Source organism: Rhineura floridana, chromosome 8 (assembly GCF_030035675.1).
Source record: "Rhineura floridana isolate rRhiFlo1 chromosome 8, rRhiFlo1.hap2, whole genome shotgun sequence".
Taxonomy (NCBI): Eukaryota; Metazoa; Chordata; class Lepidosauria; order Squamata; family Rhineuridae; genus Rhineura; species Rhineura floridana.
The window spans coordinates 109,447,948-109,472,902 of NC_084487.1; the positions used below are offsets into that span (position 1 = coordinate 109,447,948).

At 39.9% G+C, this 24,955-nt stretch overlaps 3 protein-coding genes across 7 annotated transcripts in view; 1 reads left to right on the plus strand and 2 right to left on the minus strand.

The window, feature by feature from the left end:
* The window catches only part of COG5 (component of oligomeric golgi complex 5), a 241,367-nt gene extending 237,460 nt beyond the window's left edge, over positions 1-3,907 (plus strand). The window contains exon 23 of the mRNA XM_061640367.1: positions 3,806-3,907. Coding sequence (XP_061496351.1) covers positions 3,806-3,869 — 64 coding nt within the window. The 3' untranslated portion in view covers positions 3,870-3,907. The remainder of the gene's footprint in view (positions 1-3,805) is intronic.
* The window catches only part of PRKAR2B (protein kinase cAMP-dependent type II regulatory subunit beta), a 128,711-nt gene that overhangs the window by 1,824 nt on the left and 101,932 nt on the right, over positions 1-24,955 (minus strand). The window lies entirely within an intron of this gene.
* HBP1 (HMG-box transcription factor 1) lies at positions 70-23,116 on the minus strand. Of its 5 annotated transcripts, none has more exons than XM_061640371.1 (12): positions 23,026-23,093; positions 20,871-20,961; positions 20,262-20,454; positions 18,641-18,875; positions 16,209-16,341; positions 15,294-15,405; positions 15,096-15,208; positions 14,365-14,521; positions 6,579-6,723; positions 5,343-5,669; positions 2,561-2,702; positions 70-1,490 (listed from the first exon to the last, which is right to left on the minus strand). In XM_061640371.1, the coding sequence occupies exons 2-12, from the start codon at positions 20,883-20,885 to the stop codon at positions 1,479-1,481; spliced, it is 1,584 nt and encodes a 527-aa protein (XP_061496355.1). In that variant the 5' UTR covers positions 20,886-20,961; positions 23,026-23,093; the 3' UTR covers positions 70-1,478. The 5 variants fall into 5 exon arrangements, with proteins under 5 accessions (XP_061496355.1, XP_061496357.1, XP_061496359.1 ...); XM_061640373.1 differs by lacking the exon at positions 23,026-23,093 and adding an exon at positions 22,372-22,470; XM_061640375.1 differs by lacking the exon at positions 23,026-23,093 and adding an exon at positions 22,234-22,317 and having other exon boundaries at positions 20,262-20,450.

Below are 24,955 nucleotides of genomic sequence, written 5' to 3' on the forward strand. Positions count from 1 at the left end.
TCTATACTTAAATAGTCTGAAAATCAAATATACTCTGCGTTCTTCAGCTTTTCCTATACAATGGAAACATTTTAATGTTCTAATGTTTCTTTTTAATTTATAAACCAAAGCACATTTATATCACAAAAAGACATCTAAAGAAGATTTTCATGTAAGTTGACCAGAAGGGAAACCATTGTGTATGCAATAATATACATTTACTTTTCAACAACAATCCTAAAGCTTTAAAGTAACATCTTTGATGTTAGTCCAGTGTACATGGCATAAATAATTATGTACAGTGTTTTGATTTTGAATTCACGTCGTGTTCTAATTGCAAATCTGCTTAATAAAAAACCTTACACGTTCTTGCTTTAAGTGTTCCTTCTATTAAGTAATCGTATAGATGGGTAATGGCATTTAGTCACAACTCATTGGATGTACTTTTTATGAATATAAAACTAGACAATATATTTTACAAATTTATTTGAAATACATGAATATAGTGTGCAAAATCATAGGAGCAACATCATGTAGACATAGACATGTCAGGTGCTGAAATTTATTGTTGTGATTCTTTATTTAGGAACATTAAAAGCTATGTTGTAAATGTTCACAGCCAAAGTAGCCGTAAATCTAACATTGGCTTGACTTTTAGACCTTTAGATAGATGGAGGGGAAAAAGTAAAGTGCAAATGTTGCACCCACAGTAAGTGCAAAGTTTGTCCCCACCACAAAAGATGTCCTATGGCAAAATAAAAAATCTCAAAAATATGCAGCATAGGAGACAAAAAACAAACTTTTAAAAATAAAATGGTGACATCACAACAGCACCATTCTTTTGGGATAATGCAATGCAACTAATGAATTTAATCCTGGGCCCTTATCTACAGCCCTGGCAATCCTTTTTATTTTCAGTGGGAAGAGCTCACATCTCAAATAAGTTATAAATGTGTTATCTTCCCAAACAATTAACAATCTTGCTACATATAGTATACACTTGCGATCCACTTTGCCACACATTCTGGTAACTTGTTGGCACTGGGCAGACTAGAAGTTCATATATTATGTCAGAAAATCCCAGCTCCCAGATTTGTAGTTAATTACATAGTTTGTGCAATACATATTAATCAGCAATAAGAATCAATGTATAAACAGGTTACATATTTTAAAATTCCCCTTTTTTTAATTTTTTTTTTAAAAATAAAACATTTATACAAAGCTCCTCTTCCTACTATTCTTTAGCACCACAGGATATCCATATTCAAGCCTATTACACCTGATAGACATATATGTAGTTTGGAAGAAAAATAAGGCAATTTGGTTTTAAAATGTTGATAGTTTTAGCTTGCTTAATGCTCTACTGTAATAAGCAAATCCTCATTCCTAAAGACTCAATGCTGCCGGTATTTATGGTCACACCATCACAACAAATCGTGAATTCTTGTTCATCAAAGTCTTCTTCCACCATGTACTTGTAGAAGAATTCCGATTTAATGTTACTGTGAACCCTGTAAGTAAAAACCAGACACTCACTTAGATGACTGCACTGAAAGTGAGACTTAATTTGTACATGGAAATATGTTACCATATTTTTTTATCTGCTTCAGCACAGCTACAATTGCAACCTGGTTGTAAGAGCTTCCTGGTGAACTTGTGCTAATATATTTATTTGAAAAACACTAAGTGTGCATCCAAAAGTTCCCCTCCTCCAACAGAAAGATTTGGTCTGTTCAGGAAAGGGATCTGTGAATCCAACTTATGTAAGAACTCTTATCGTTAGCACTTATGTAAAGAACTCTTTATGTAAAGAACTTGACCCTTGTGCTCTCTACAACTGGTCATCTTTTAAGCACCAAGTTCAAAATGAATGTTTCCTTACTGCATGACAGAGAAGCACCCCTTTTCCCCTTTGTAAGGCTGTTTCAAAATCTGTCCAGAATGTACTAATGGTAATGCCTTTTTATAGGCCTGTGTAGATGTGAAGAAGCAGAAGGAAGTCACGTCAAATCTGTCCTGATTTCAACTAGCTTATGGCTCCACCTATTGTTGAGAAATTGTTCTCTCTTTGTTAGCCCCAGTTTGTACAGCATAAAGAAGCAATGCTGGCATCAGTGGATTAAGAGGCAGTCAGGCTTCTAGAGTACAGACAGAATGGGAGTAAATGCTCTACCAGTCTTGTCTGTGTCAAAGTACTCAGCTTTAAGTAGGTTTCTGAGCTATGACAAATGGACAGAAAAAGTGGACCTTTTGACCAATAATAATACAGATGAGTTTTCTGAATCCCTTCTTAGAATTGCCTTTAGCAAATTATATCTATGAAGTTCTTGCACCTACTTTGAATGTCGACAGGTAGATTGGGAATGCGAAAACTGAGACTTTTTTACCCCTTTCATGATATTACAATTAGATCCTTTGAAAGGAAAAGAAGTCTGCTTCTAAATTTGAGCTTACAGTTCAAATTTAATAGTGAATACAGAGGGCTTGTGTGCTGGTTGCTTCACTTCTGTCTTGAAGTATTCTACATGAACTCTAAGTATCAAGACGTGTATTAAAATGTCAAAAATAGAGAAAAACATACTGAATTTGTTCGTTTCCGTTTCCAGCAGTCAGGATTTAAACGTTTTTGTTCTTCAGCCAAGGCCTTGGCTTCTAATGTGTACATCCGCCTTTCTTCATTTTTCATTTTTTTCCACCTGTCACCAAGTATCACACTTATGGCTCTGCAGGAGAAATATTTAGAAAATATTCAATTCATGAATCCAATAGAATGCATAACATTTTGTAGTATCCATTTCCTTTCTGATGACAGCACAGTTCAAAAATTAGAAAACACTCAAATGATCATTCATGTTGCCCTGTCCAAGGTAGGTGCAATTTTTTTACATTGTCCCATGCCACTGACTATATAGACAGAAGCTTTGAAATGGCAACATTTCAAAATTGTTATTCTGAAAATATATAAGTAATCTAAAAAAATGGCAAAACTATTTTTGTGCAAGTATGGATGATGCTATAACCAAGCATTCACCTTCTCATCACTGTACCTTAATATTTAAGCCTCCCACCCTGATAACATATATAACTAATACCCATTATGATTGTATATCCTTGTAGCTAAATATGAATACATTTCAACTAGACACCTATTAAACATTTTATTTTTCATAATTTCTATAGCATCTTTCACACTATACAAAGTGCTTTATATTTATCTCACTTATCCTGACAACCACTCTATAAAATAGACCAAGTCAGTATGTATTTGGAAGTTCATTTTTGGCATGTCTTAAGTAGTGGATTTTGGAAGAGTATGTATGTACTTAGCTTTAGACACAAAAAATGTGTCCAAAACATATGCTTGTGGGTACTTGGATAACAGACCATAATTTAACATACCACTGGGGGCAAAAACCCCCAACCCAAATACAACCTCCAGTTTGGTAGAAGAGTTTCCAATACGCTACATTGAAGTTACCAATATACCTGCCATGAAGAATCTGTACTGTTACCTGTTAAAAGTTAAAAGAGAGAGCATTCTCCCAAGAGAGGTTCATCTAGCATCTTCATTGTACAGCTTTCATCATATGCTGAAGATGCTTTACCCTTTGACAACTGAGATGTATTTTGATACCTACCTCTATTTTCTGATTTAAACTATATCGGTTTCTTATTTAAAGTACTTTATTTGATTTTAAGTTGTATATTATTGCAACCCACTCTGGGACCTTATGGTGATAAAGTAAAATAATTTATTACCCAAAAAAAGTATCTTATTGTGTTAAACTGGTCTATAAGTTTCTTGTTTGTTGCTCTTCCTTTTCAGTTTTTCTTCTCCTACCTTCAAGAGACAAACAAGCTGCAAGAACAGCATCAATGTTTCTCCATAATTAAACACCAGAATCTCAGTCTCTAGCCCCTTTGGTCTCAGAATGTATTTATTTAACAAAGGGTGGTTGATATGTCACCAGCAGCACAATCCTATGCATTGCTTGGGAGTAAGTGCCACTCTGTTCAATGGTGCATATTCCCAGGTAAGTGTATGTAGGATTACAACCTAGAGTACATTAACATTTCTGCCATGGATGACAATGATACCATCTGGTATTTATATAGTGTATTTCAAATTGGATAGTATTTCACATATTACATGATTCACTGCTATGTGATTAGCAGATGTTCAAAACCTATAAGACAGTATGCAAAGACATGTAGTAGTCTCATTACCATTGCTAAAAAAAGCAACAGCAAGAAAGCAATACCATTGGTAATGTGTTCACCAGTAAAAGAGCCAAACAGAACATAAAATTAATGCATATATTAACCCACAATGTGGAATATTTGAGTACAACCTAACACAAAGCTCCCCTGTACACCAGTAAGCAATCGCTTTATTTTACTGGAGCAGAAGCTTCCTCCTGGATTCTACCCTAACTAAAACCCTGAGAAGTTGATGCGTCAGTAGGGAAATAATAGTGTCATGGAAATAACTTAAAAGTACCTGGAAGACATGCTTGAAATGAAGTATTTGAAACCTATTCCCTTTATTGGAGCATCCCTAACTGAATGCATGTATTCCTCCATTTAAAGCAGGGGTGGCTAGCCTGTGCCTCCCACAGATGCTGCTGGACTACAACTCCCACCATCCTGCACTATTGACCATGCTGGCTTGGGCTGATGAAGTTGGGAGTCCAACAACAGCTGGCTGGCCACAGGTTAGTCAGACCTGATTTAAAGCATGCCTCATCTAAGCAAGGAAAGTTAGGGAACACCTCTTTGAAGACTTCCCATAATCATGAAAGTGTATAGCTGGCTAGATATAGAGAGTAATAAGCCAAGCAATCATGTAGTTATTGGTAATTATGGCACACGTCATAATTTTGTTCTCTTCAACTTCTTATTCAATCCATCAAAAATGCAGATAACTACTGATCAGTGGATTTTGCACACAGTAGCATGTTCTGATTCAGACATAATGTTCCTTATTAATGAGGGGTTCCTCTTCTCTGCCCCGTCAGAGAAAACTTTCTGGTTAATCCACAGTTTCCAGTGAGAGGCAAACCGGGAAACTGTGTTTTCAGTACTTTCTACAAACCAGTATTGCAAATCACTGCTTGATCCTAGATTATAGGAAATGTTACCATAGTTTGATGGAACATTACATCTGACCAAACCAATACATAAGTTTCCATTTGGGAATAATTTTCAAAAGCAGTTTACAAGGACACCAGTGCAAATAAAACTTCATTGTTTATCAGGCCAACACAATTCAAACAGCAACCCACACCTGAACTCTGCATTTAAAATATAAATTAAATTTAATAATAATGAATCAGAATCAGAAGCGTATGTAATTTTGTTACCTGTTATCTTTCCCTGGATACATCTGAGTATATTCTACTCTATACTTTTTGGCAAAAAGCATAAAGGCATTCATTGGTCTTTTGCATTTGTTGGGAGAAGTGGCATTCACAGTACTTGCAGTCCCTGAGCTGTGGCTTTTGCCAGCTTTATTATACAAAGAATTGGATGAAATCTGTGGTGATTGACCAGGTACACAGTTTGTACTGCATTCTGATTTTTCAAAGTCTTGGCTTCCTGATCCTCCACAAGATAAAGAAGCACGGCGTTGACGAGCCATACTGCTTAGCACATAGACTGCAGAGGAATCCATTGGTGTAAAATCATAACTGAAATAGACAAAAAAAATTAGAACATAAATTACAGGTTTTACAAGTCTAGATTTACTCTCAAATAATAACTAACAGTGTTTGCATTTGTGTGATTTTCTTCTCCATCTCATTTAGTATATCAATTACAGATAGATTTATCTCCTAGTCATGCCACACTTCTGTTGAGTCCAAGATTGTCTACCAATAATTGACCGGGCTGTCTCTTAACTCAGCCACAAAACATTCCTACACCAATAAAGCCTATATATCCTTTCACTGGAAGTTCAAAATCTAATATTTCAGTGTAATATAACAGATTTCAATACAGCTTGCTGAAACAATTTAGGTATAAAATTATACTATGAGAGAAAGACCATGCTACTTGGAGGAATTAGCATTAAAAAGGGCTTTATTTACTCAGCTTGACATTTTTAGTTTTCTACCCCCTAGTGGAAGAAATCTGATATTTCTACAATTTTTTATTGATACTGCAGGAAAAATATTTAGTCAACCATGAATAAAGAAAAGATAAATTGCTAAAGTATTGTTCTTATGTTCTTTTCTAAAATTAAAAACCCTTCCAATATTATATTTAAAATGTATCTTAAAACTATTTTTAAATAATCCATGGATTCTAATGACAATCCTAATAACAATTAAATAAAGCTATCATCTGCTTCTGCTTGTTCAAGAAAAAAATGCATAGGGTCTGAAGAAAGTCATGACTGCTTTTTGTGTGGGTTGGTGGTTTGAAGCTGGCAATTCAATCTGGAAGGAAGCAAGAAATTAAACGCATGAAGAAATGATCAATTTGACATTTATATTATTTCTCTATTAGTTACACTTGTATGTTGCCTTTCCACCAATTGTGCTCAAGGTAGCTAAAAATGATACAAATAAAATACTGTCTATCTTAAGAAAAGTTACCTTTTGAATGTATCAAAAACACCCGAATCATCAAAATTAATGGCATCAGGGTGTCCAGGAGGTAGACATACATCTCCAATGTGTATTTCACAACATGGAATACCATGCTGAACCACAGTCAGGCTTGGATAAAAAGATGACCAACCTTAAGGGTGGAGGGAAGAGAGAAGTAGATGAATAGACCAACTAATAAGATTATTTTTATTTAAAGTCACAGAACATCCTCACTTCAAGGAACTGATACAAATGGTTTCCTAAAAATGGATTGGAAGTTCTGTGTATGTTTACTCAGAAACAAGACCCAGTGTTCAATGCGGCTTCATCCTTAGTGTGTTTAGGATTGCAGCCTAAGAGGGCAGAGAGAGAACATGAAGGTGGTTTAAGGGCCTAGCCAAAGCCCTGCTAGGTTCTTACCAGCAATGCAGAAGTGAAGTTGGAGGAACATTCTTGTAGTCCATCTGTTTTGCATTGCACACCCCCTTTCAGCTGTTTTGTTCCCAATGGAACGATGGGAGAGAAATTTAAACAAGTTCCTGACCTGGTCTACATCTCTCCAGAGTTCAGGAGTGTGTCAAGGGATCAGGATAGTTCTGGATGCAAGCTGTTTCCCAATCCTCCCATCACACCTCTGAACCAGCTTCCACATGCATTCTTCTTGGTTGGGCTAGGGCATCTGAGGTTTCCACAATAGCAGCAGGGGGAGGGAACAACCTCCTTTTCCAATGTGACAACTAAGCTCTGTATCTTATGTTAGAGAGGGCGATCTAATATGTCCTATGGCCCCTGGGTGCTCTTCCAGGGACTACAGGATTGCACGTTTAGTATTTCTTTGCATTATTATTTCTCAGACCTACTAGATACTTTGGAATTAGAATTAAAACACAAAAGAACCTGCCTGAAGTTTCACATACAGTCATCACATATGTAGAGAAAGGGAAGGAAGAGGTTTTAAAAGCTCAGCATTTTCTTCAAAAATAACAGGGGAACCTGTCCACATCACTGTTTTTATCTCTTATTTTAAACTTATCCTAACATCAAAGGAATCAATAGTACTTCACAATTTTCAACAGAGACATAGTACCAAGGAAAATATTGCACAATTAAAAGCTTAATGCTTTACCAGTGCTCCATATCCATATTTTTTTAAATGGCCTGAATTCAACTAGTTAGTCATGCTTAATTTTTGAAATCAGTGGGGCAAGTGAACAGCAACTAGCTCAAGTCCCACTGATTTCAAGGAAACTTGAGCACAATTAAGTTTGCTTGGATCAGGGCCGTATTTGCCAAAGAAAGTTCTTTCCAACATTGGAGGTATTCAATAGGCAGCTGGACAGCCACCTTTGGGTATGCTTTAAGTGAGATTCCTGTATCGAGCAGGGGGTTTGACTCGATGGCCTTATAGGCCCATTTGAACTGTACTATTCTACGATTGCCAGAAATTGTATGGTTTCATTGTTCAAATTCCATATAAGGGTAGTACAACTGATTTTCATTATCAAAGTAATGGAAGGTATCAAACTTTTCTGACATTCTAGGACTTGCTGTGCCTGCACATAAGGAGTTAGAATTGCACAAACCAAATAAGTACTCTAGCATACCATCATGTCAACCAGAACATTTACAATTAGGATGCTACATGAGTTCTGTTACTGTTATTCTTTTTTATTTTATTTAAAATTGTCACAGATCACAAGTGCTTTAATTTACACACAGGTATCTACCGTGTTGGAACCTGCCAGAGGAGTCCCATAGTGCCTTCTCCAGCAGGCACTCACCCTAAGCCCGCTGTTATCTCACTTCCTGTACCAGAGAAGAAAGAGCAAAATATGGTCCAGGCAGCTGCTACAGCTACATTTCCTTTTTGTGATTATTAAAAAAACACTTTATAGCAAGCCTTATGAAGCTGCAAGAGGAACCATGCCCATTGCTGCCCATCTTCCATCTTGTACATGTGACTGGACAGTTCACCCCAAAACAGCTTTATCCCAGCAGGCACGTAATTCCAGGAAAGAGTAATGCGATACAACCCCAAGCAGCTGCCACACCCAAATTTCCAGGCTGCATTAAAATAGCTACAGTATAACTCTTCTCTTTACAAAAGCTGTTAGGAGAAATTAGAAATCAAATGGGAAAGAGGGCCAGTTATAAGAACTCAGGCTGCATTCCTAACCCATCTTATTTTAGAGTAAGCCCCACTGAATTCAAAAGGACTGACTTCTGAGTAGACATGGGTAGGATTGTGCTATAAGTCTTTTGCTATCGTTCTCTCTTTACTGTGGATCTTCACAAATTAAATAGTTTTACGTTTCAATCCAATACAAAACACAAGAAATACAATCATAGCAAAATTGGTTTTATGCAGCAATAGTACTGTGACATTAAGAATAAGTGCTACAGATATATTTTAAAAGACATTTTAAAACAAACTGACATATTATGCTATCATCGTTTTGTTGGAAAACTCAGTAAAGAACAGGTTGCTTAATTGTAACTGTAGTTCTTTGAATGGTTGGCTGTGCAGATACACATAAGGGTTCTGCATTCACAAAGTTTCTAAAACTATGCTTTGAGTTTTGGTGAGGGCTACACAGACACACACATAGAGACATTAAGGGTTGGCTCTTCAGTTCAAATTCTGGACTGCCCTAGCAGTCAATAAATGAAAGAATGAAGCCCTATATACAAGTGTTTCTATGCTAACACTGAATCAAGACCTGGAGTATCTGGTGTTAGAAGACAGTATTGATATAGTGGGCCTCATAGAAACCTGGTGGAATAGAGAGAACCAGTGGGGCACATTTATCTCTGGATATTATACAGGCACAAGAGTGACTGTATACTATAGCCAGCATGGGTTTTTCACATTCCGCCATGTTAAATTAATACTCCCATGGCATTCTGCTGCTTCTCATAAGCTCATTTTAAAACAAGATCTTACAAAACTTACAGTCCTGAACTCAGAATCACTTGCTTAACACCCTCTTAAGTTTTCATGGCAATTTACAAAACACTCAAGAGAGTATCTAGAGTTCAAAGCATAAAACAAGAGGGGGGGAAATCCAGACCCCTGTTGGACTTTTTTTTTGACAGTAGTCTTGTAATTTGTTGAAATGAATTAAAAATCACCCATGTTCACCGACTACCTGTAATCCTATTACTGACCTTGCCCCATACTCTAACCTTCATCTTCTGCAGTTTAAACGTTAAAAAATGCATGGCTGATTTTCAATTAATTTAAGAAATTTAACATTGGAGTCTATGATAGCACAGGCATGCTCAGTAAGAACCAACTGTAAGTGTTCTAAAAGCCAGACTAACAGGTATTTGGCTTGGCTAATCAGGGCACCACACCCACGCCAGAGATTTATTCCACTTTAAACAGTCATGGCTTCCCCCGAAGAATCCCTGGGAAGTGTAGTTTGTGAAAGGTTTTGAGAGCTGTTAAGAGACCCCTATCCCCCCAACAGAACTTCAGTGGTCAGAGTGGTTTAACAGTCAACCCCTCTTCCCAGAGAATTCTTGCTCGGTGAGAGGAATAGGGCATCTCTCAGCACCCTCCACAAACTACACTTCCCAGGATTCTTTGAGAGAAACAATGACTGTCAAAAGTGGAATAAATGTCTGGTGTGCATGTGGCCGGGGCCAACTTTGGTTCTAATATGGGTGGAAGACTACATGTGTTTGCTGCAGAATAAAAAGCTGGGGGGGAAACCCAAAAATAATGATACTGTTAACCATGTTTTCCATTTGGAAAGGAAAGAGGCTTTCCCTCTCCCCCTTCCTCCCTCCCCCAGGAGGGGAGAGTGCTCTTTCACTCTGGTCCTGCTTGTGGGCTTTCCATAGGCATCTAACTTCAGAGGCAGGGAAGATACTAAGAAACCAGCAGACTATCACATTTCTGAAGGGGATATCCATCCAGGCTGTTACACTGATTAGGTAGTGGTAGATTAAGGTCAAAGGCTGCAACCAAATGGCCACCTAGCCAAGGTTTTCCAGAGGGACTCTTCAGAGGAATGCTGTGGAAGCCATAATGGTTCTCAAGTGAGACCTGACCTAATCCAGAGTGGGGAGCTTTGCTAGCTCAAAACAGAGATGAAATGTTGATAAAGCCCAAAGAGAAAACCTACTGGCTCAAGAAAACCTATTGGTTCACTTTTCCTGCACCTTCACAACATATGTACAGCTGTCAATTCCTCCAAAAAGCTTTAATCCTGTGCAAGTGGAAGAAAAGAGCTGCAGCACCCTTTCCAAGTTTGAAGTTAGGTTCTGGGAAAAATACAAGCATCACAACAAGATGGTTGATGTGTAACTTAAGACACAACCTTTAGTAGAAAAGACATCCTGTTTCAAAACTACTGCGTCTCAACAAAGAAAGTTTAATCTGAGGGCAAAGAATTCATAAGTGATGGACACCAAAAATGTCTCGTTAAGTTAGTACTCATCCATAAAACTATTTCTGCTGTGTCCCTCAGCAGGAAGACATGGTGCTCTGTGGAATTAAGAACCAGACTGATAAAGTGAGAGGAAAGACTCTAGGTACTCCAGGTGATGGCAGGGGCCGATGGCAGGGGCCAATGGATGGGGCTGAAGGCAGGGTGCCAACACCACCAGTACCTTTTGAGCCACATTTGTATTGTAACGTGTTGACACCACAGTGGCAAGTTGAGTACAGGATAAAAAGTGAACCTGAGCCATGCCATGAGAGAACATAAATGGTAGTAATATTGCTGATGGAACAAGTCACTCCACTAAAATGAATCTTGTGGCTTTGACATCGTAACTGATGGTAGATGATATGAGGAGGGCATTAGATAGGGGAGAATTTACCTTCCTTGTCCTCCTCGATCTCTCAGCGGCTTTTGATACTGTCGACCACAGTATCCTTTGTATCGCCTAGAGGGATTGGGAATAGGAGGCACTGTATTACGGTGGTTCCGCTCCTTTCTCTCTGATAGGTACCAACAGGTGGCATTGGGGGAGGAGGTTTCAGACCCTTGGCCTCTCAATTGTGGTGTGCCACAGGGTTCTATCCTCTCTCCCATGCTATTTAACATCTATATGAAGCCGCTGGGGGCAATCATCAGGAGATTTGGGCTGCAGTGTCACCAATATGCGGATGACACTCAGCTCTATCTCTCATTTAAATCTTCACCAGAGTTGGCTGTGGAGACCGTGTCCAAGTGCCTGGAGTCCGTGAGTGGATGGATGGGAAGGAATAGGCTGAAACTGAACCCCGACAAGACCGAGGTACTGTTCGTGGGGGACAAGAGAAGGTTGGGAACCGTTGACCTGAAGTTCAATGGGGTGAGTTTACCCCTAAAGGACCAGGTCCGCAGCCTCGGGGTTGTACTTGATTCCAAGCTGTCCATGGAGGCTCAGATTTCGGCTGTGAGCCGAGCAGCTTGGTACCAACTACACCTTATACGTAGGCTGCAACCCTACCTTCCTGTTCATCAGCTCCCACTGGTAGTACATGCCCTGGTCACCTCTCGATTAGATTACTGTAATGCGCTCTACGTGGGGTTACCCTTGAAAACGGTCCAGAAACTACAACTTATTCAAAATGCGGCCGCTCGATTACTCACAAACAGTCGTCGCCGGGACCACATCACGCCAGTGTTGTTCGATCTACACTGGCTTCCAGTTGTTTTCCGGGCCCAATTCAAGGTGTTGGTTTTAACCTTTAAATCCCTACACGGTCTCGGCCCAGTTTATCTAAAGGAGCGCCTACAACGCCACCAATCATGCCGCCTGACAAGATCGGCCACACAAGGCCTTCTCTCAGTCCCGCCAACCAAAGCAGCTAGGGTGGCGGGCACTAGAGAGAAGGCCTTTTCAGTGGCGGCCCCCACCCTCTGGAACTCCCTCCCACAAGATCTTTGGCACATCTCTTCCCTGAATATGTTCCGCAAGGCCTTAAAGACCTGGCTTTTTCAGCAGGCTTTCGGGACTTCTGGGGAGGCTTAATATTCTTCTGTTTTAAATGCCTCCTATTATGTATTGTTTGCTCTTATAATTTATATATTTCACTGTATTTTTATATTGTATTCTGCCATATTTATTGTATGTACGTCGCCTAGAGTGGCCATTGGCCAGATAGGCAACACATAAATTAAATTTATTATTATTATTATTTATTATTATTATTATTATCCCATGTTCTGAGGCACGGGATTTTCTTTGGTACCAACAATATGACAACAACCTCCTGGAGCAATAGTAACACTCTTGATGTCAAGGGCCACCACAAAAATGGTAACCTCACCAATACTTGCTCCTTAGGAGTACAAAAAGGAGACCTGCAGTCTGAATAAGGTGTGTGGGGCCTCTGACACTGTAATAGTGGTAATATTCCTCTCAGGCAACTGAGAATACCTGGATGATACGGAGAAGTTCCTCAGAGACCAGTGTCAAGATCAAAATAGGGGGAAGGAGGAAACTACTTCATATGAGGCAGGTGGAACTTTGAAGGTGAGATTGATGATCTCTCCCTCAAACACCAAAGAAGTCATAGAGCATTTGGACTCAAGGAAGAGAATCAGTGGAACCAAATCTATAGGAGAGTGCTGTAGTGAGACAGAAAATCTCTCCAAGATAGGGGTCAAAGGTGTGAACAACTGGCAACCATGTTCTGTTTCCAGTACCAAAACCTGATGGTCTTTTTGGACTGCAGATGATGATGTCATATGCTTCTTTTTTTTCTTCAAGATGGATAGGTCCAAAAAAGCTGGTCTCTTCAGGGTTGAAGCCTTAGAAGGAAGGCACACTACCAGCCTTGAACTTGAGGACAAAGATGCGGCCTCAGTGCCAAGAGTGATTTCAGCAATGCTTTAGACATTACCCAAAACTATGAGATCCACTAAAGTGGGTTTGGCATCCAGGGAAGAATCTACACTCCAGAAAGATGGCATGGTGGACATGGCCTGCAGAAGCCTTCAGTCAGCAAAGCTGGAGAAGGAGCTAGTACCAAACTAATCTGTGAAGAGTTTCAGACTGTGGGACATAGCAATTCAGTGGCCTAAAGAGCTTTCTCCCACAACAGGGCCCTGAGAAAATAGGCTTTTTCACTTGCCAAGTGAAAGCTTAACAATGAAATCAGACTCCCCTATAGAGATGACACAAACCATAGCCATCTGTTTTGGGAAGTTTACTCTGTCAAGACAGACACTAGCAAGAAAGCCCATCTTTTGAGCCATAGGCCCATAAGAGCAGAAAGAGATACATTTTAAATGGGCAACCACAGAAATAGCAAAAAAGAAAGGGGACACTGTGAGTTAAAGAATATGAATAAAATAAAAAGTAAAGCATTAGGTTTTGTTTTCCTCAGAGAATACTGTAGTACTAGAGGTGTTCCCTAAACATACCGACACTGGGATGCTGAGAGAGAACTGAGCAGGAGGTTGGAGCTTATGTCCCTTGATGCATGCACATGGAAGGTGGGGGCAGGGTGCCTGCCAAACTCTTGACTAACTTTAGAAGTTTACCAAATTGCTTCTGCATAGGCACAGAACCATTAATGAGACTGTAGAGATGAAGAAGAAACAGTTATGCCTTGATAATAATATGGCAAAAAATATCCCACACAAACAAGAATTTGGAAGAACACTCTGCCTTCTATGGTGAATCACTCATTGATAAAGCTTTGGAATATTAATTTCTTTTTATAAAAAGCAGAGGTAGAAAGATTATGATGGTTTATGTCACTAAGAGGATGATGTTGCTCTTGAATTACCAAAATATATTGTAGTGATGTTGTACATACAATGTAATTATTATAATTTCTTACCTTTATTTTTAACATAGAAAGGATGATCTAGTCTACACTCTACAGTGAGCAAACCATCTGCCACTGTGCCAGGATCAAAAGTCAATTTTAGTACTGACTCGCCAAATGAAACACTTTCTTCATGCGATATCAACTTTAAACCATCAGAACCATATCCCTGTAAAAATAAGTGAGCTTTAGCTGTTGAAGAAACAAGTGAATCTCCGAACACTGCAATTACTCTCATCCAAGCACAGCTAACAGTATGGAATTTATCTTGGGAAAAGAACCACTTTCTCCTCCCCACAAAATTTCTGGGCTCAGCCACTAAAATTCTTTCACTTCAGTCACTAGCTTTGTCAACTACATACAGAATCAGTCACAAAGGGCAGGATTTGCTTCATACGTAACCAGCCTAGTTTGCAGCAACAGTTCAAAAGTTGGAACTTCCCTTTGAAACTAAGGCCAAATAATGTATCATCATCTGCTTGACTTAAGCAAGCTGCAATTGCTCCTGGATAAACCACCAGCTAGCAAACTATACCTTACTACCCTTTCCTCACAGAGTATCCTTGGACCCTTTCCCCAGTTAGGAAAATATAGGCCAACATTGTGGTGCCTGCATGTAAATACTCTCTCTCTCACTCACTCACTCTCTCCCAAGCATATGACTTTTTATAAATTAACTGAAGCAAACAACTGAAATTGTTGTGGTCTTCATTACAAAAGGATACAAAAAGCACAAAACTTACTTTGGAAGTACCCACTGAATAATCAACTTGATTTTTACAGGCTGTGGGCCTAGCAACATCTTCAACATCCTCCCATTCCTTGTTGCGCCCTTTGTGAAAGCACAAGCGTGTTCCTGACATTTTTAAAAGAGGAATTTAGTGTCATTAAAAAGACAAACCCAATTATTAAAACCTATCACATAATATATGGTATTTTACCTTTAAGGAAACAGTGCCAAACAGTTGGAGGCCAAGAGTGACACCATCCTAGATCATCATCGTCTGACAGTGATGACATACAGAAAATGCCAGACTCTGATTCACTATTTGTCTATTGAGAAAAAAAGCCACAAAGGATGTTAAAAAAATTGTTTCTAGGGTGGGACACAGAATATTTATTCAAACAATTCCTTGGAAGATGAAGCTCCATGGAGTTTCTTATATTTTACTTAACCACTGCCATGTCTTTTCCCCTAGTATTCTTAAATGTTACATTGTTTAAATGTCTCCTCATAGTTGCCATGCTTCTGGCCAAGGATTAAATCTTTCACAAACCAAGGACTCAATTCCATATTTAAGCATAGGAATAATTCCTGTGCTACTTCCTCTCGTGTGTGTGTGTGTGTGTGTGCGCACACACACACACACATACACACACTCCAAGCCCACTCAGTCATAGCATGTCCCCCTGAACAACCTAGACAAGAATTACACTTGTGACATGATCAAGACAAACAGAAAAATGCCAGACACATGTTCCCAAAGTGTAGCATGAATAATATCAGGAAGGCATATTTTTCATTGGCCCAAGAATCAGAAGACAATGTACTGTATTGATAACAGTGGGAATGAATGAGACAACCTTCCATGAGAGTTTTGCTGTTTTGTTTCACACCTTCTATTTTTTTTTATCTATTTGCCAAGCATAAAATATCAAACATCATAAAGCTTGGTCTTCCATTGTTCATTCTCTCTCTTTGACTGTCAGCTTGTCATGCTACATATACCACCACAGAAATTGCTATCAATGTTAAACAAGTAAAAAAATTAAATGAGTAGCTTACAAAATTAAGCTACTTTAGTTTCAATAAGGTTTTTATCTGTTCTTCATCTAGTTCAATAAATATAACTTACCCTTTCATGTCTGACTGGTGTTTCATCAATGCGATGCTTGGGGAAACCAGAATCACTCTGAGAGGATTCTGGTGGAGGACGTGCATAGGAATGTAAACTTTTGCTTGTAGCTATTAGGTGAACAGGAGATGATCTAAGAAAGATTTGTTTAAAAAACGTATAAGCAGATTTTATTCTAGGAAGGAAAGAAGAGAAAGCACTGAAGGTACACAGAATAATATACTGGCAATTCTGAGATAGTATGCAAAGCTACCTTAATTATTTCTTTGAACAAACCAAAACCAGTGGCTCCTGAAGGAAAGTCAAGTATCAAAACGTGTTCAGCCAATAAATTATGCTCAGTGCAGCTTTGAGTACCGGCTAAGCATATTTTGGCAAGAAAAAATTATTATGCTTACATTTCTATGAAGTGGTTGCTTTCATCAATAAATGCTGTGCTTGAGTTTTCAACAATTATCAGACAACTGCGTCCCCACCCCCACCCATCAGTTGCAAAAATACATGGATGGAAAAGAGAGAACACACCAAATCATCCAACTAATGCTATCAAACTACTTCTACGCTAGGAATTTTGTTATCAGAACATCTGATACTGTAATTAAGGTTCCTAATCCCAGAGCAAGTTCACTGCTCTTCTGTACCCCAAATTCTAAGACAATAACCAATAAATCAATCCAAGTAGCCAACTGGTTTTGAGGAATTAGCACTGATAATTCCCTATCTGGAAAGCAACGACCTCGCCTCAGTTGTGCACGCTCTGGTAACCTCTAGACTGGATTACTGCAATGCGCTCTACGTGGGGCTGCCTTTGAAGACAGTCCAGAAACTTCAGTTAGTGCAAAACGCTGCAGCCAGACTGCTGACGAAGACCAGACGGTCCGCGCATATTACACCTGTTCTGGCGCGTTTGCACTGGCTGCCTATTTGTTTCCGGGCTTGATTCAAAGTGCTAGTTTTGACTTATAAAGCCTTACACGGTGCGGGACCACAGTACCTGGCGGAACGCCTCTCCCGATACGAACCTACCCGCTCACTATGTTCAACATCTAAGGCCCTCCTCCAAGTTCCGAATCACAGAGAGGCTCGGAGGGTCATAACAAGATCTAGGGCCTTTTCAGTGGCTGCCCTCGAATTATGGAACAGTCTCCTCGATGAGGTCTGCCTGGCGCCTACACTTCTATCTTTTTGGCGCCAGGTGAAAACCTTTTTATTCTCCCAGGCATTTTAATCTACCTTTTAAGCTTTTAATGTATATGAGGTTATTTATTGTTTATATTTATGTTCTATTGTTCTTGTGATGTTATTGTATTTTATCCTATGCTGTACACCACCCTGAGAGCCTTCGGGCTGTGGGCGGTATATAAATTGAACAAAATAAATAAATAAAATAAATAAGCAATTATGGAACTCTCTCTGTAAAGTTCACACATATAGTAGTATTTCTTTTGGCTGTAAATATGCATTTGTCAATAGATTGCACATGATCTAACAACTAGACTGGGCTATTTGCATTTTCATGACTCATACTGTAATGACTCATGGGTAATGGTTTCACGGTTGGTTTAGCAGTCTCCTAGCTCTAAATAATGGACATTTCTAAACCAAGTATCAAAGATATGGGACTAACAAAAACTGCAAGCTACTTGTCCAGTCTTCTGTTCACTACATCCATGTGTTGGTGCCCACTACTCCAACCTTCAGCAGTCCTGCCAAGCTGCCCTCAATGATAGCAAAAGAATTTATTGAGGGGAAGTGGTCAAAAAGAATGCTGAATCTTTTTTTCCCCTTTGAAATGATTTTTATTTGGAATGTTGAATCTTGACAAGACGTTTTAACCATGGCACGCTGCTATAAAGAAAAGGAGGGTGGGGAGTAAGCTTAGTAAGCTCTGTGTAGCTCTTCTTATTCCAGGCTGTAGCTGGGGGATACAAGGAAAATCCTTTCGCTTCAGAACTCTATGAGGCAAGGCAGTTGAGAAGCTTGTTTCAAGCTCTTGCCACATTTTCAGCTGTTGAACTGTGACTGAGTCTGATCCTAGGGCCATCAACATTTAATTGCGACTCAAAACATCTTAAGGAAGCAGACACGGTGATACACAAATAGAAATTGGATTTAAAAAATCCAAAAAAAATCCATTAAAATAAGCTACAAAGTAGCAAATTAAAATGACAATTGTCAGCAATAAACTTTAAGAACAGAGACTTGGCTATAACTAGTAAAAGCTATGTTTCATGTTATCACATAAAACATCTTCATCACCTTTAGACAATCACCTATGCAAGAAGGTTGCAGTTATGGAGGAAAGTAATCATCATCATCAAAAGGGAAAAAAGGGCAGTTCCCCAGACTTTAAAACAAAAGAAAACTTTTTTGAACAATACAAACAATGTTGCAAATTATAAAATGGAAAAAATTGTAGATCTACACCACACCTGTTATAAAAAGAGCACTGCATGAGAGGACTCTGTGGACTAGTAGCTATGTTTGCCAATTCCGTCAACCAGTTCACTCCATTTTCACAAGTATAAGTACTTTCTGAACTGTTGCTTGAGGGATGCTGATCCCATGAAGGTCTTGAATATTCCTGGTGAGAGACATCAGCACTCAGCTGGAAAAGTGCAGGTGGGGTAGAATCAGTGTGGACAGCCTGCAGCTCAGGAAGATCATCTGTAAAGAAGTGTACACAGTCAGATTTATTCCTACGGATTAGGCAGCACAGCATAACGCCTACAAACTGATCAAGGCCCCCTCCTTGACTAATACTCACTCTCTGTAAAAAAATCAAAATACCCATTATTCATGGCCCTTTTCTACTTCTACTTCTAAGGCCCCCCTTCTGATACTGTAGCATCACACCAGTAGGGCAACATGAGAACTCTAGAGCTGGATGAAAGGAGCCCACACTCCTAACTATGCCAGTGTTGTCCTGGTTTCTGGAAAGGCGTCTGCTGGCAGGGTTAAGAATGTTGACATTGCTCATCCCCTGTAGGCCAGAGTTTCTCAAATAATGCCAGCTGCAGTGGAAATGGAGGATGGAACATGGTCTTGACATGCAAGACCACAGTACGGTCTGAATTGTCTTAACTGAACCTATGCTTAAAGATAGGAACCTCCAGAGCAATTAACTTGGTATATTTCTGGGGAACCCCTCTGTAAACTGTAAGTCCTATAAACCTTTCTGTAAAGAGGCGGAACAGATGCTTGAATGTTCCTTATTTCATTAACAGGATCATTGTTCAAAAGGATGTAATCTCCACAGCACTTGATTCTCTCACAATCTAATATTCCTTGTTGACCTTAGTCTTATGGATTAGTAGGCTAAGGATTCTCTCTTAATATTCTCTGGACTAGTTCAATTAGAACTATTTTTCAATGAACCAAAAAATCAATAGAGAACTCAAAACATGCCTCATCCTCTCCTACCTTTGCTTCACTGCAGCAGATGCCTCACAGAGGTAGAACTTCTTGTGGAAGTTTCTCATATAGAGTGCAACTTATATTATTTTGAATATTGGGTTGGCAATGCCAGCAGTCTTGGTAACCAATTGTACCTTAGTATTTTCATCTGAAGGCAGATATCTTGTCACACTTTTAAGTACTTTGCGAACCTTTTTCTCAATAATGAAGAAATCATATGGCATGACCAGAGAAGCAAAAAACATCCACCAACTGTGGTCAGCTTCCATCACATGCATATTGCAATTATTACAGCATTCTCTGCCGTTTCTAGCTGACAATGATTTTGAGACTAGATATGTGAGGATAAAGGCCCTTTAACTTTCTTCCTCCCATAGCAAACTGAAGGGAGTTTCCAAACCCATTTGTGATTTGGCATGGAGTCAAGTTGCTCAAGGTAACACAATAAAAAAAATTAGTAAGCTAGCAACATTCCCTTGCATGAACCCAAGATGCTGTCTAGATCCCTGCTATGGAGTCCCGCTCTCTACACTACATACCATATCACCAGGATAATGACTTCTATACAACTTTCCTTGCATAACACAGATACATATATATACTTAATGATTTCAAGAAAGCTAATGTAGTATTTACCAAGCTCCATGTGCTCATCGCAAGATGCATATCCAGGAGAAGATGGAAGGTTCTCATTACACTTCAGTAATTCCAATGATTCATTCATCCCTGAAGTTCTCTTGTCCACCACTAATAGGAGTTTCTGTATTGCATTAGGCATCTGATTAGTCTTTACTTCCCAAACCATGGTAGGATGCTTCAAATTACCTGACTTAAACAGAAAATTACATGCATTAAGCCATTTAGCTATATTAACTACTGTGTGGCCATGGATACCAAAATGTGTCACCATCGATTCACTAAAAAAAACTATTTGCCAATTTAAAACATCTCCAAAGCACGTCTAACTCTTGTATAGTACAGGCTGAACAATTCATCAAATGTAGCAATATGATTCTTTATACAACCACACTGACAATTTATTTCCTTAATTTCTCTAAACGAAGGGATAGTATATTTGATAACAAAATGGATATTGTAACTAAATTCAACATCTCCCAATGTGAGATACATAAATTGAAAAGTTGCTGTGACCCACAGCCATAGTTGTAAGGCCTTTGCACATGTAAAACTGCAGTGGGTAATTTACAGATTAAAACCAAGGCAGAAGACAAACAATCAACTCACATCATGTGTAAACATTTTCCCTTACGCATTTTGAAACACAGAAACAGTCTGTTAAGCAGCAAGATTAGGCCGCAATTTATACAGAAAACCTCTGAAAGACAAAATTGGCAAACCTCAAGTTATTGACTAAGCATATGAACCACATTTACAGTTTTTAGACTAATATATCTTCTTAAACCCATCCCAACATTACTCCTAACAACAGTCAGCTGGTGAGTGCCAACCAGACTGTAGCCAAAAATGGGGCCACTGAGAAATAAGAGGGAGCATACTCAGGGGAATTTCAGGGCTTGTAAAAGTAGAAAAAAATAGACTCCACCCAAAATGGCCTATGGGAGGTGGGGCAACTCAAGATCCACCCACCAGCCGCATCCTGTTTGCCACCCCTGCCAAATACGAGTTTGCCTCTTACATACAGTGCTTTTCTGATGCTGTTTTCATGCTTAACACTCCATGCAATTAATTTTATAAATATCTAGGTGGCTTTCCTAGCTATTGAGTGAATATTAAAATATGAGAATAGGCAAGATTACAGTGCAAAAGAATGTTACTGAACACACACTGTAAGGCATCCTCCCAAAGTAGATCTTCCTAGCTACTTCCCTAAAGGCATTCTGCCAACAAGTAAAAACTTCATTATTTTTAAAAAACTTTTAACTGCCAGATGAGTACAACTTCTGTTGGGCAGTAAGCCAGTGGGGTTACTATCCGATTATAGTTTGCTGCTGCTGCTCTTATCACAAATTTTTATTTTATGTTTCTATTGTCCTAAGATGTTTTATTTTTAAAAAATCTTGCAGGTCACTTCAGGTACCTTTTGACAGAGCGTACAATTCATTCAGTGTTATAAATAAATAACAGATGCAGTCTTAAGATGGTTTCACATGTTCCTATTGATCACTCGCATGAAACATGCAAGCTTGAAATCCTAAGAGGTAAGGAAAACAAATGCATTCGAGAACAAGTATCCCGAAAGATACCTCTATAAGTTTGAGTCAGCAATTGGTCAGGGCTCCCTGCTATACGGACACATCTTTTTATAAAAAAAAAAAAAAAACAACGCTGTCTCTCGCCCATCTCATTTTATTCACCAACTACCACCAAAATAACACAAGACAAGCCGCAGAAACAAGATTTTTGTGTGGGTATCTGCGTGTACACACACACACACAAAGTTTACATAAGTGAACCGAGAGAAGCACAGCAGTGGTTGCTTAACTGACACTTCCCACGGTTACACAAGCCAAGACAGAGAAAGGGCAACAACTCTATTCGGCTGCTTCTAGTACAGCAGCCTTTCTGTCGCTGTCAGCTCCCTCACTGTCTCGGGATGCGCACAAAACGAGGGCAGCGCCGGTCCCACCACACAACGCAGGGCGGCGGCGGCCAAGAGTGTCCTTGCGCGCCGCACGTTTGCCAAGTTTCTGTCACGCGCCGCGCCAAGAGAGAAGGCGGTTGAAGTCACGCGCAGCAGCACGAGCTGCGGGACGCCGATTGGTACCTTTAACAGAGCGCGAAAGAGGAAGGGAGAAAAGGCCCCGAGCTGCCAAAGCGGCTCTCCCCCGCCCTTTTCGGTCATGTGGCCAATGCCTGGAAGAGGCCCTTGTTTATAAACTTTTTCTCGCAGGACAAGGCGCATGCGCCCAAAGGCCCATTCATTCAAAAGTGCGTAACAACAGAACAAGGCGATGGGGGAGGGGGTTCTTGCCCCACAGCTGAGAGGGAAATTTCCAGGTCTCGACATATGGCCCGTTCTCCACAAGCGGTTCTTTACACAAGGAACAGGACAGGATGTTCGGGGGAGGCGGGAGGACAAAAAGTAATCACAAAAGAAACAAAAGTAAAATTCCTTTTGGAGCTAATACGCGCGTCGCATATGTCAGCGCACTTTGGTTTGTACTACGCCGTATGGGGGGAGGGTGTCAGCAAAGCAACCCCGTGGCGTCACGAGCCAGCGCGCCCCACTTCCTCCCCTTTCTTTCCTCCGCCTTTCTGCGTTCCATACAGTGACGACCAAGAGAAGCCTCCCTCCTCCCATATCATGATGGTCCCTAGGCGAGAGGGAAAAAATCTTAAACAAGTCGCCTCCTAATTTGCCTCCGCTCTTGGCCTAAACACTCTTCTTACGCTCGGTCGAAAACTTCTAGGTACTTACCAAACCCGTCGCCATTACAAGACTCCCTTCAGCTTGTTTCCTCCCGCCCTCTCTTCCCTTCTTTCGTGAAATTCCCGCCCACTTGGACTGTTAATGGCTGAAGAGAACACCCATCAAACAACTCTTTCTCCTTATTGGATATTGCGAGTGCCTGTCAGATTTTATCCGCAGAAGGCAGGCTTGTTTTGATGTCCTTCTTGCCATCGATTGGACAGAAACCTATGCCAGTCAAGTCGAAGGGATAGTTGTAAATAAGTGTTGGCCAACCTCCCAAGCCGTAGAGGACAATGGGAGTTGTTGTTTTTCTTTCCTTTATAGAGATTTAAGCGCGGAGCTGATGAACAACAGTTCCCAGAAGGCTCAGTCGTTGGTAAACAAGACTCTTAGGGACACGTGTATAGTATACATGCATGCTTAGGAAACTTACTGAATACAGTAGCATTCAGTTCTGAAAAGGACTGCTTGGGCCGTGACACGGTCCGTATCGGTACAAGTTAAGTCACCTATATACACCAAAGAGTATGATCACATACTGGTAACTAATTCTGAATAAACATACATAGATTTGTACTGTAATCTTTGTGCATGCTACAAGTACCAAGGATCAATTAAGCTTGAGGATGGCTGTCATCTGAAGACTCGAAGTTGTTTCAACCTTGTGCTCCTTCCCTTGTTCTGAAACGGACCTTTGTGTCCTTGTCTGCCTGGAAATAAATGTTGCTCTTCCACATGTATCCTGACCAGAGCTTGGAAAAGTTACTTTTTTTGAACTACAACTCCCATCAGCCCCAGCCAGCATGGCCACTGGATTGGATTGAAGGGAGTTGTAGTTCAAAAAAGTAACTTTTCCAAGCTCTGATCCTGACTAGGAACTCCTTCAGTTAATGTGGCAAGTGGGAGATCAGCATTATGCGCAAAAAAAATTTCTGCACTATTTTGTCTAATTTCTTCAAGCACTCTTCAAGTACTTGAAAGGTTGTCACACGGGTCAGGATCACTTCTCTATCATCCCAGACACGCAATAATGGGCTCAAGTTACAGGAAGCCAAATTTCAACTGAATATCAGGGAAAACTTCCTAACTGTTAGAGCGGTCCGACAATAAAACCAAATACCTAGGGAGGTGGTAGACTCTCCAACACTGGAGGCATACAAGAGACAGCTGGACAGCTGTCTGGTATGCTTTAAGATGGATTTCTGGATTGAGCAGGGGGTTGGACTCCATGGCTTTATAGGCACCTTCCAAGAAAAAGTTGAAAAGGGGAGTCAAGAGGATTAAATCTCTTCAGCATGCTTGGAAGTTATTTAAAACAACATGATTGAAACTCAGAATGTATACTACAGCTTACAAACAAGTTCAAGCAGATGCCAACATCATTAATGAGCAGTCAAGGAAGCTATAAAAAGCCAAGGAGGCTACCTTTAAAAGTGGAAAACTGTAAATGGGGGGGGGAGCTGTTGATTGGAAGGACAGTGAAAAATGGGAACAGCACAGTACAAAAGTGTTCCAGTAAAACCTTGTTTAAATACACCACCAGCGGGAAACCAACAGAAGAGGCAACAAAGATGTGAAATTATAAATGACAGATAAAGAGACTAAATAGAACACATTATTTGCATTGACCTTCGCTGATGTTAAGACATCCACTCCTAGGCCACTTTTTCAAGGGAGGACATCTGAAGAACTAAATGACAAGAACAGAAATTGAGGATTGCCAGGTCTCCATTTTTGCCCAGAGAATCCGGTTTTTGGGGTCCTCTCCGGATGAGTCACCTCAATCTCCAAACTCTTAGCTTTCATTTTGAAAAACAAAACACTAAGTTCCTAGGTGGTCTGATTCCAGAGATATACATGAAAATATCACACACACCCCGCAACTTCTGTTAGTACTAGCTGCTCTAATCCCTGCCCTTTCAGGTTTTTAGCCAAT

Excerpts from the sequence above, each read along its gene's own strand:
- HBP1 (XM_061640372.1), bottom strand. Across the intron at positions 6,724-14,364 it reads TTTCTATGTTAAAAATAAAG|GTTGGTCATCTTTTTATCCA; the intron begins GTAAGAAATTAT and ends TCCACCCTTAAG. Across the intron at positions 2,703-5,342 it reads TATCCAGGGAAAGATAACAG|AGCCATAAGTGTGATACTTG; the intron begins GTAACAAAATTA and ends TTTCTCCTGCAG.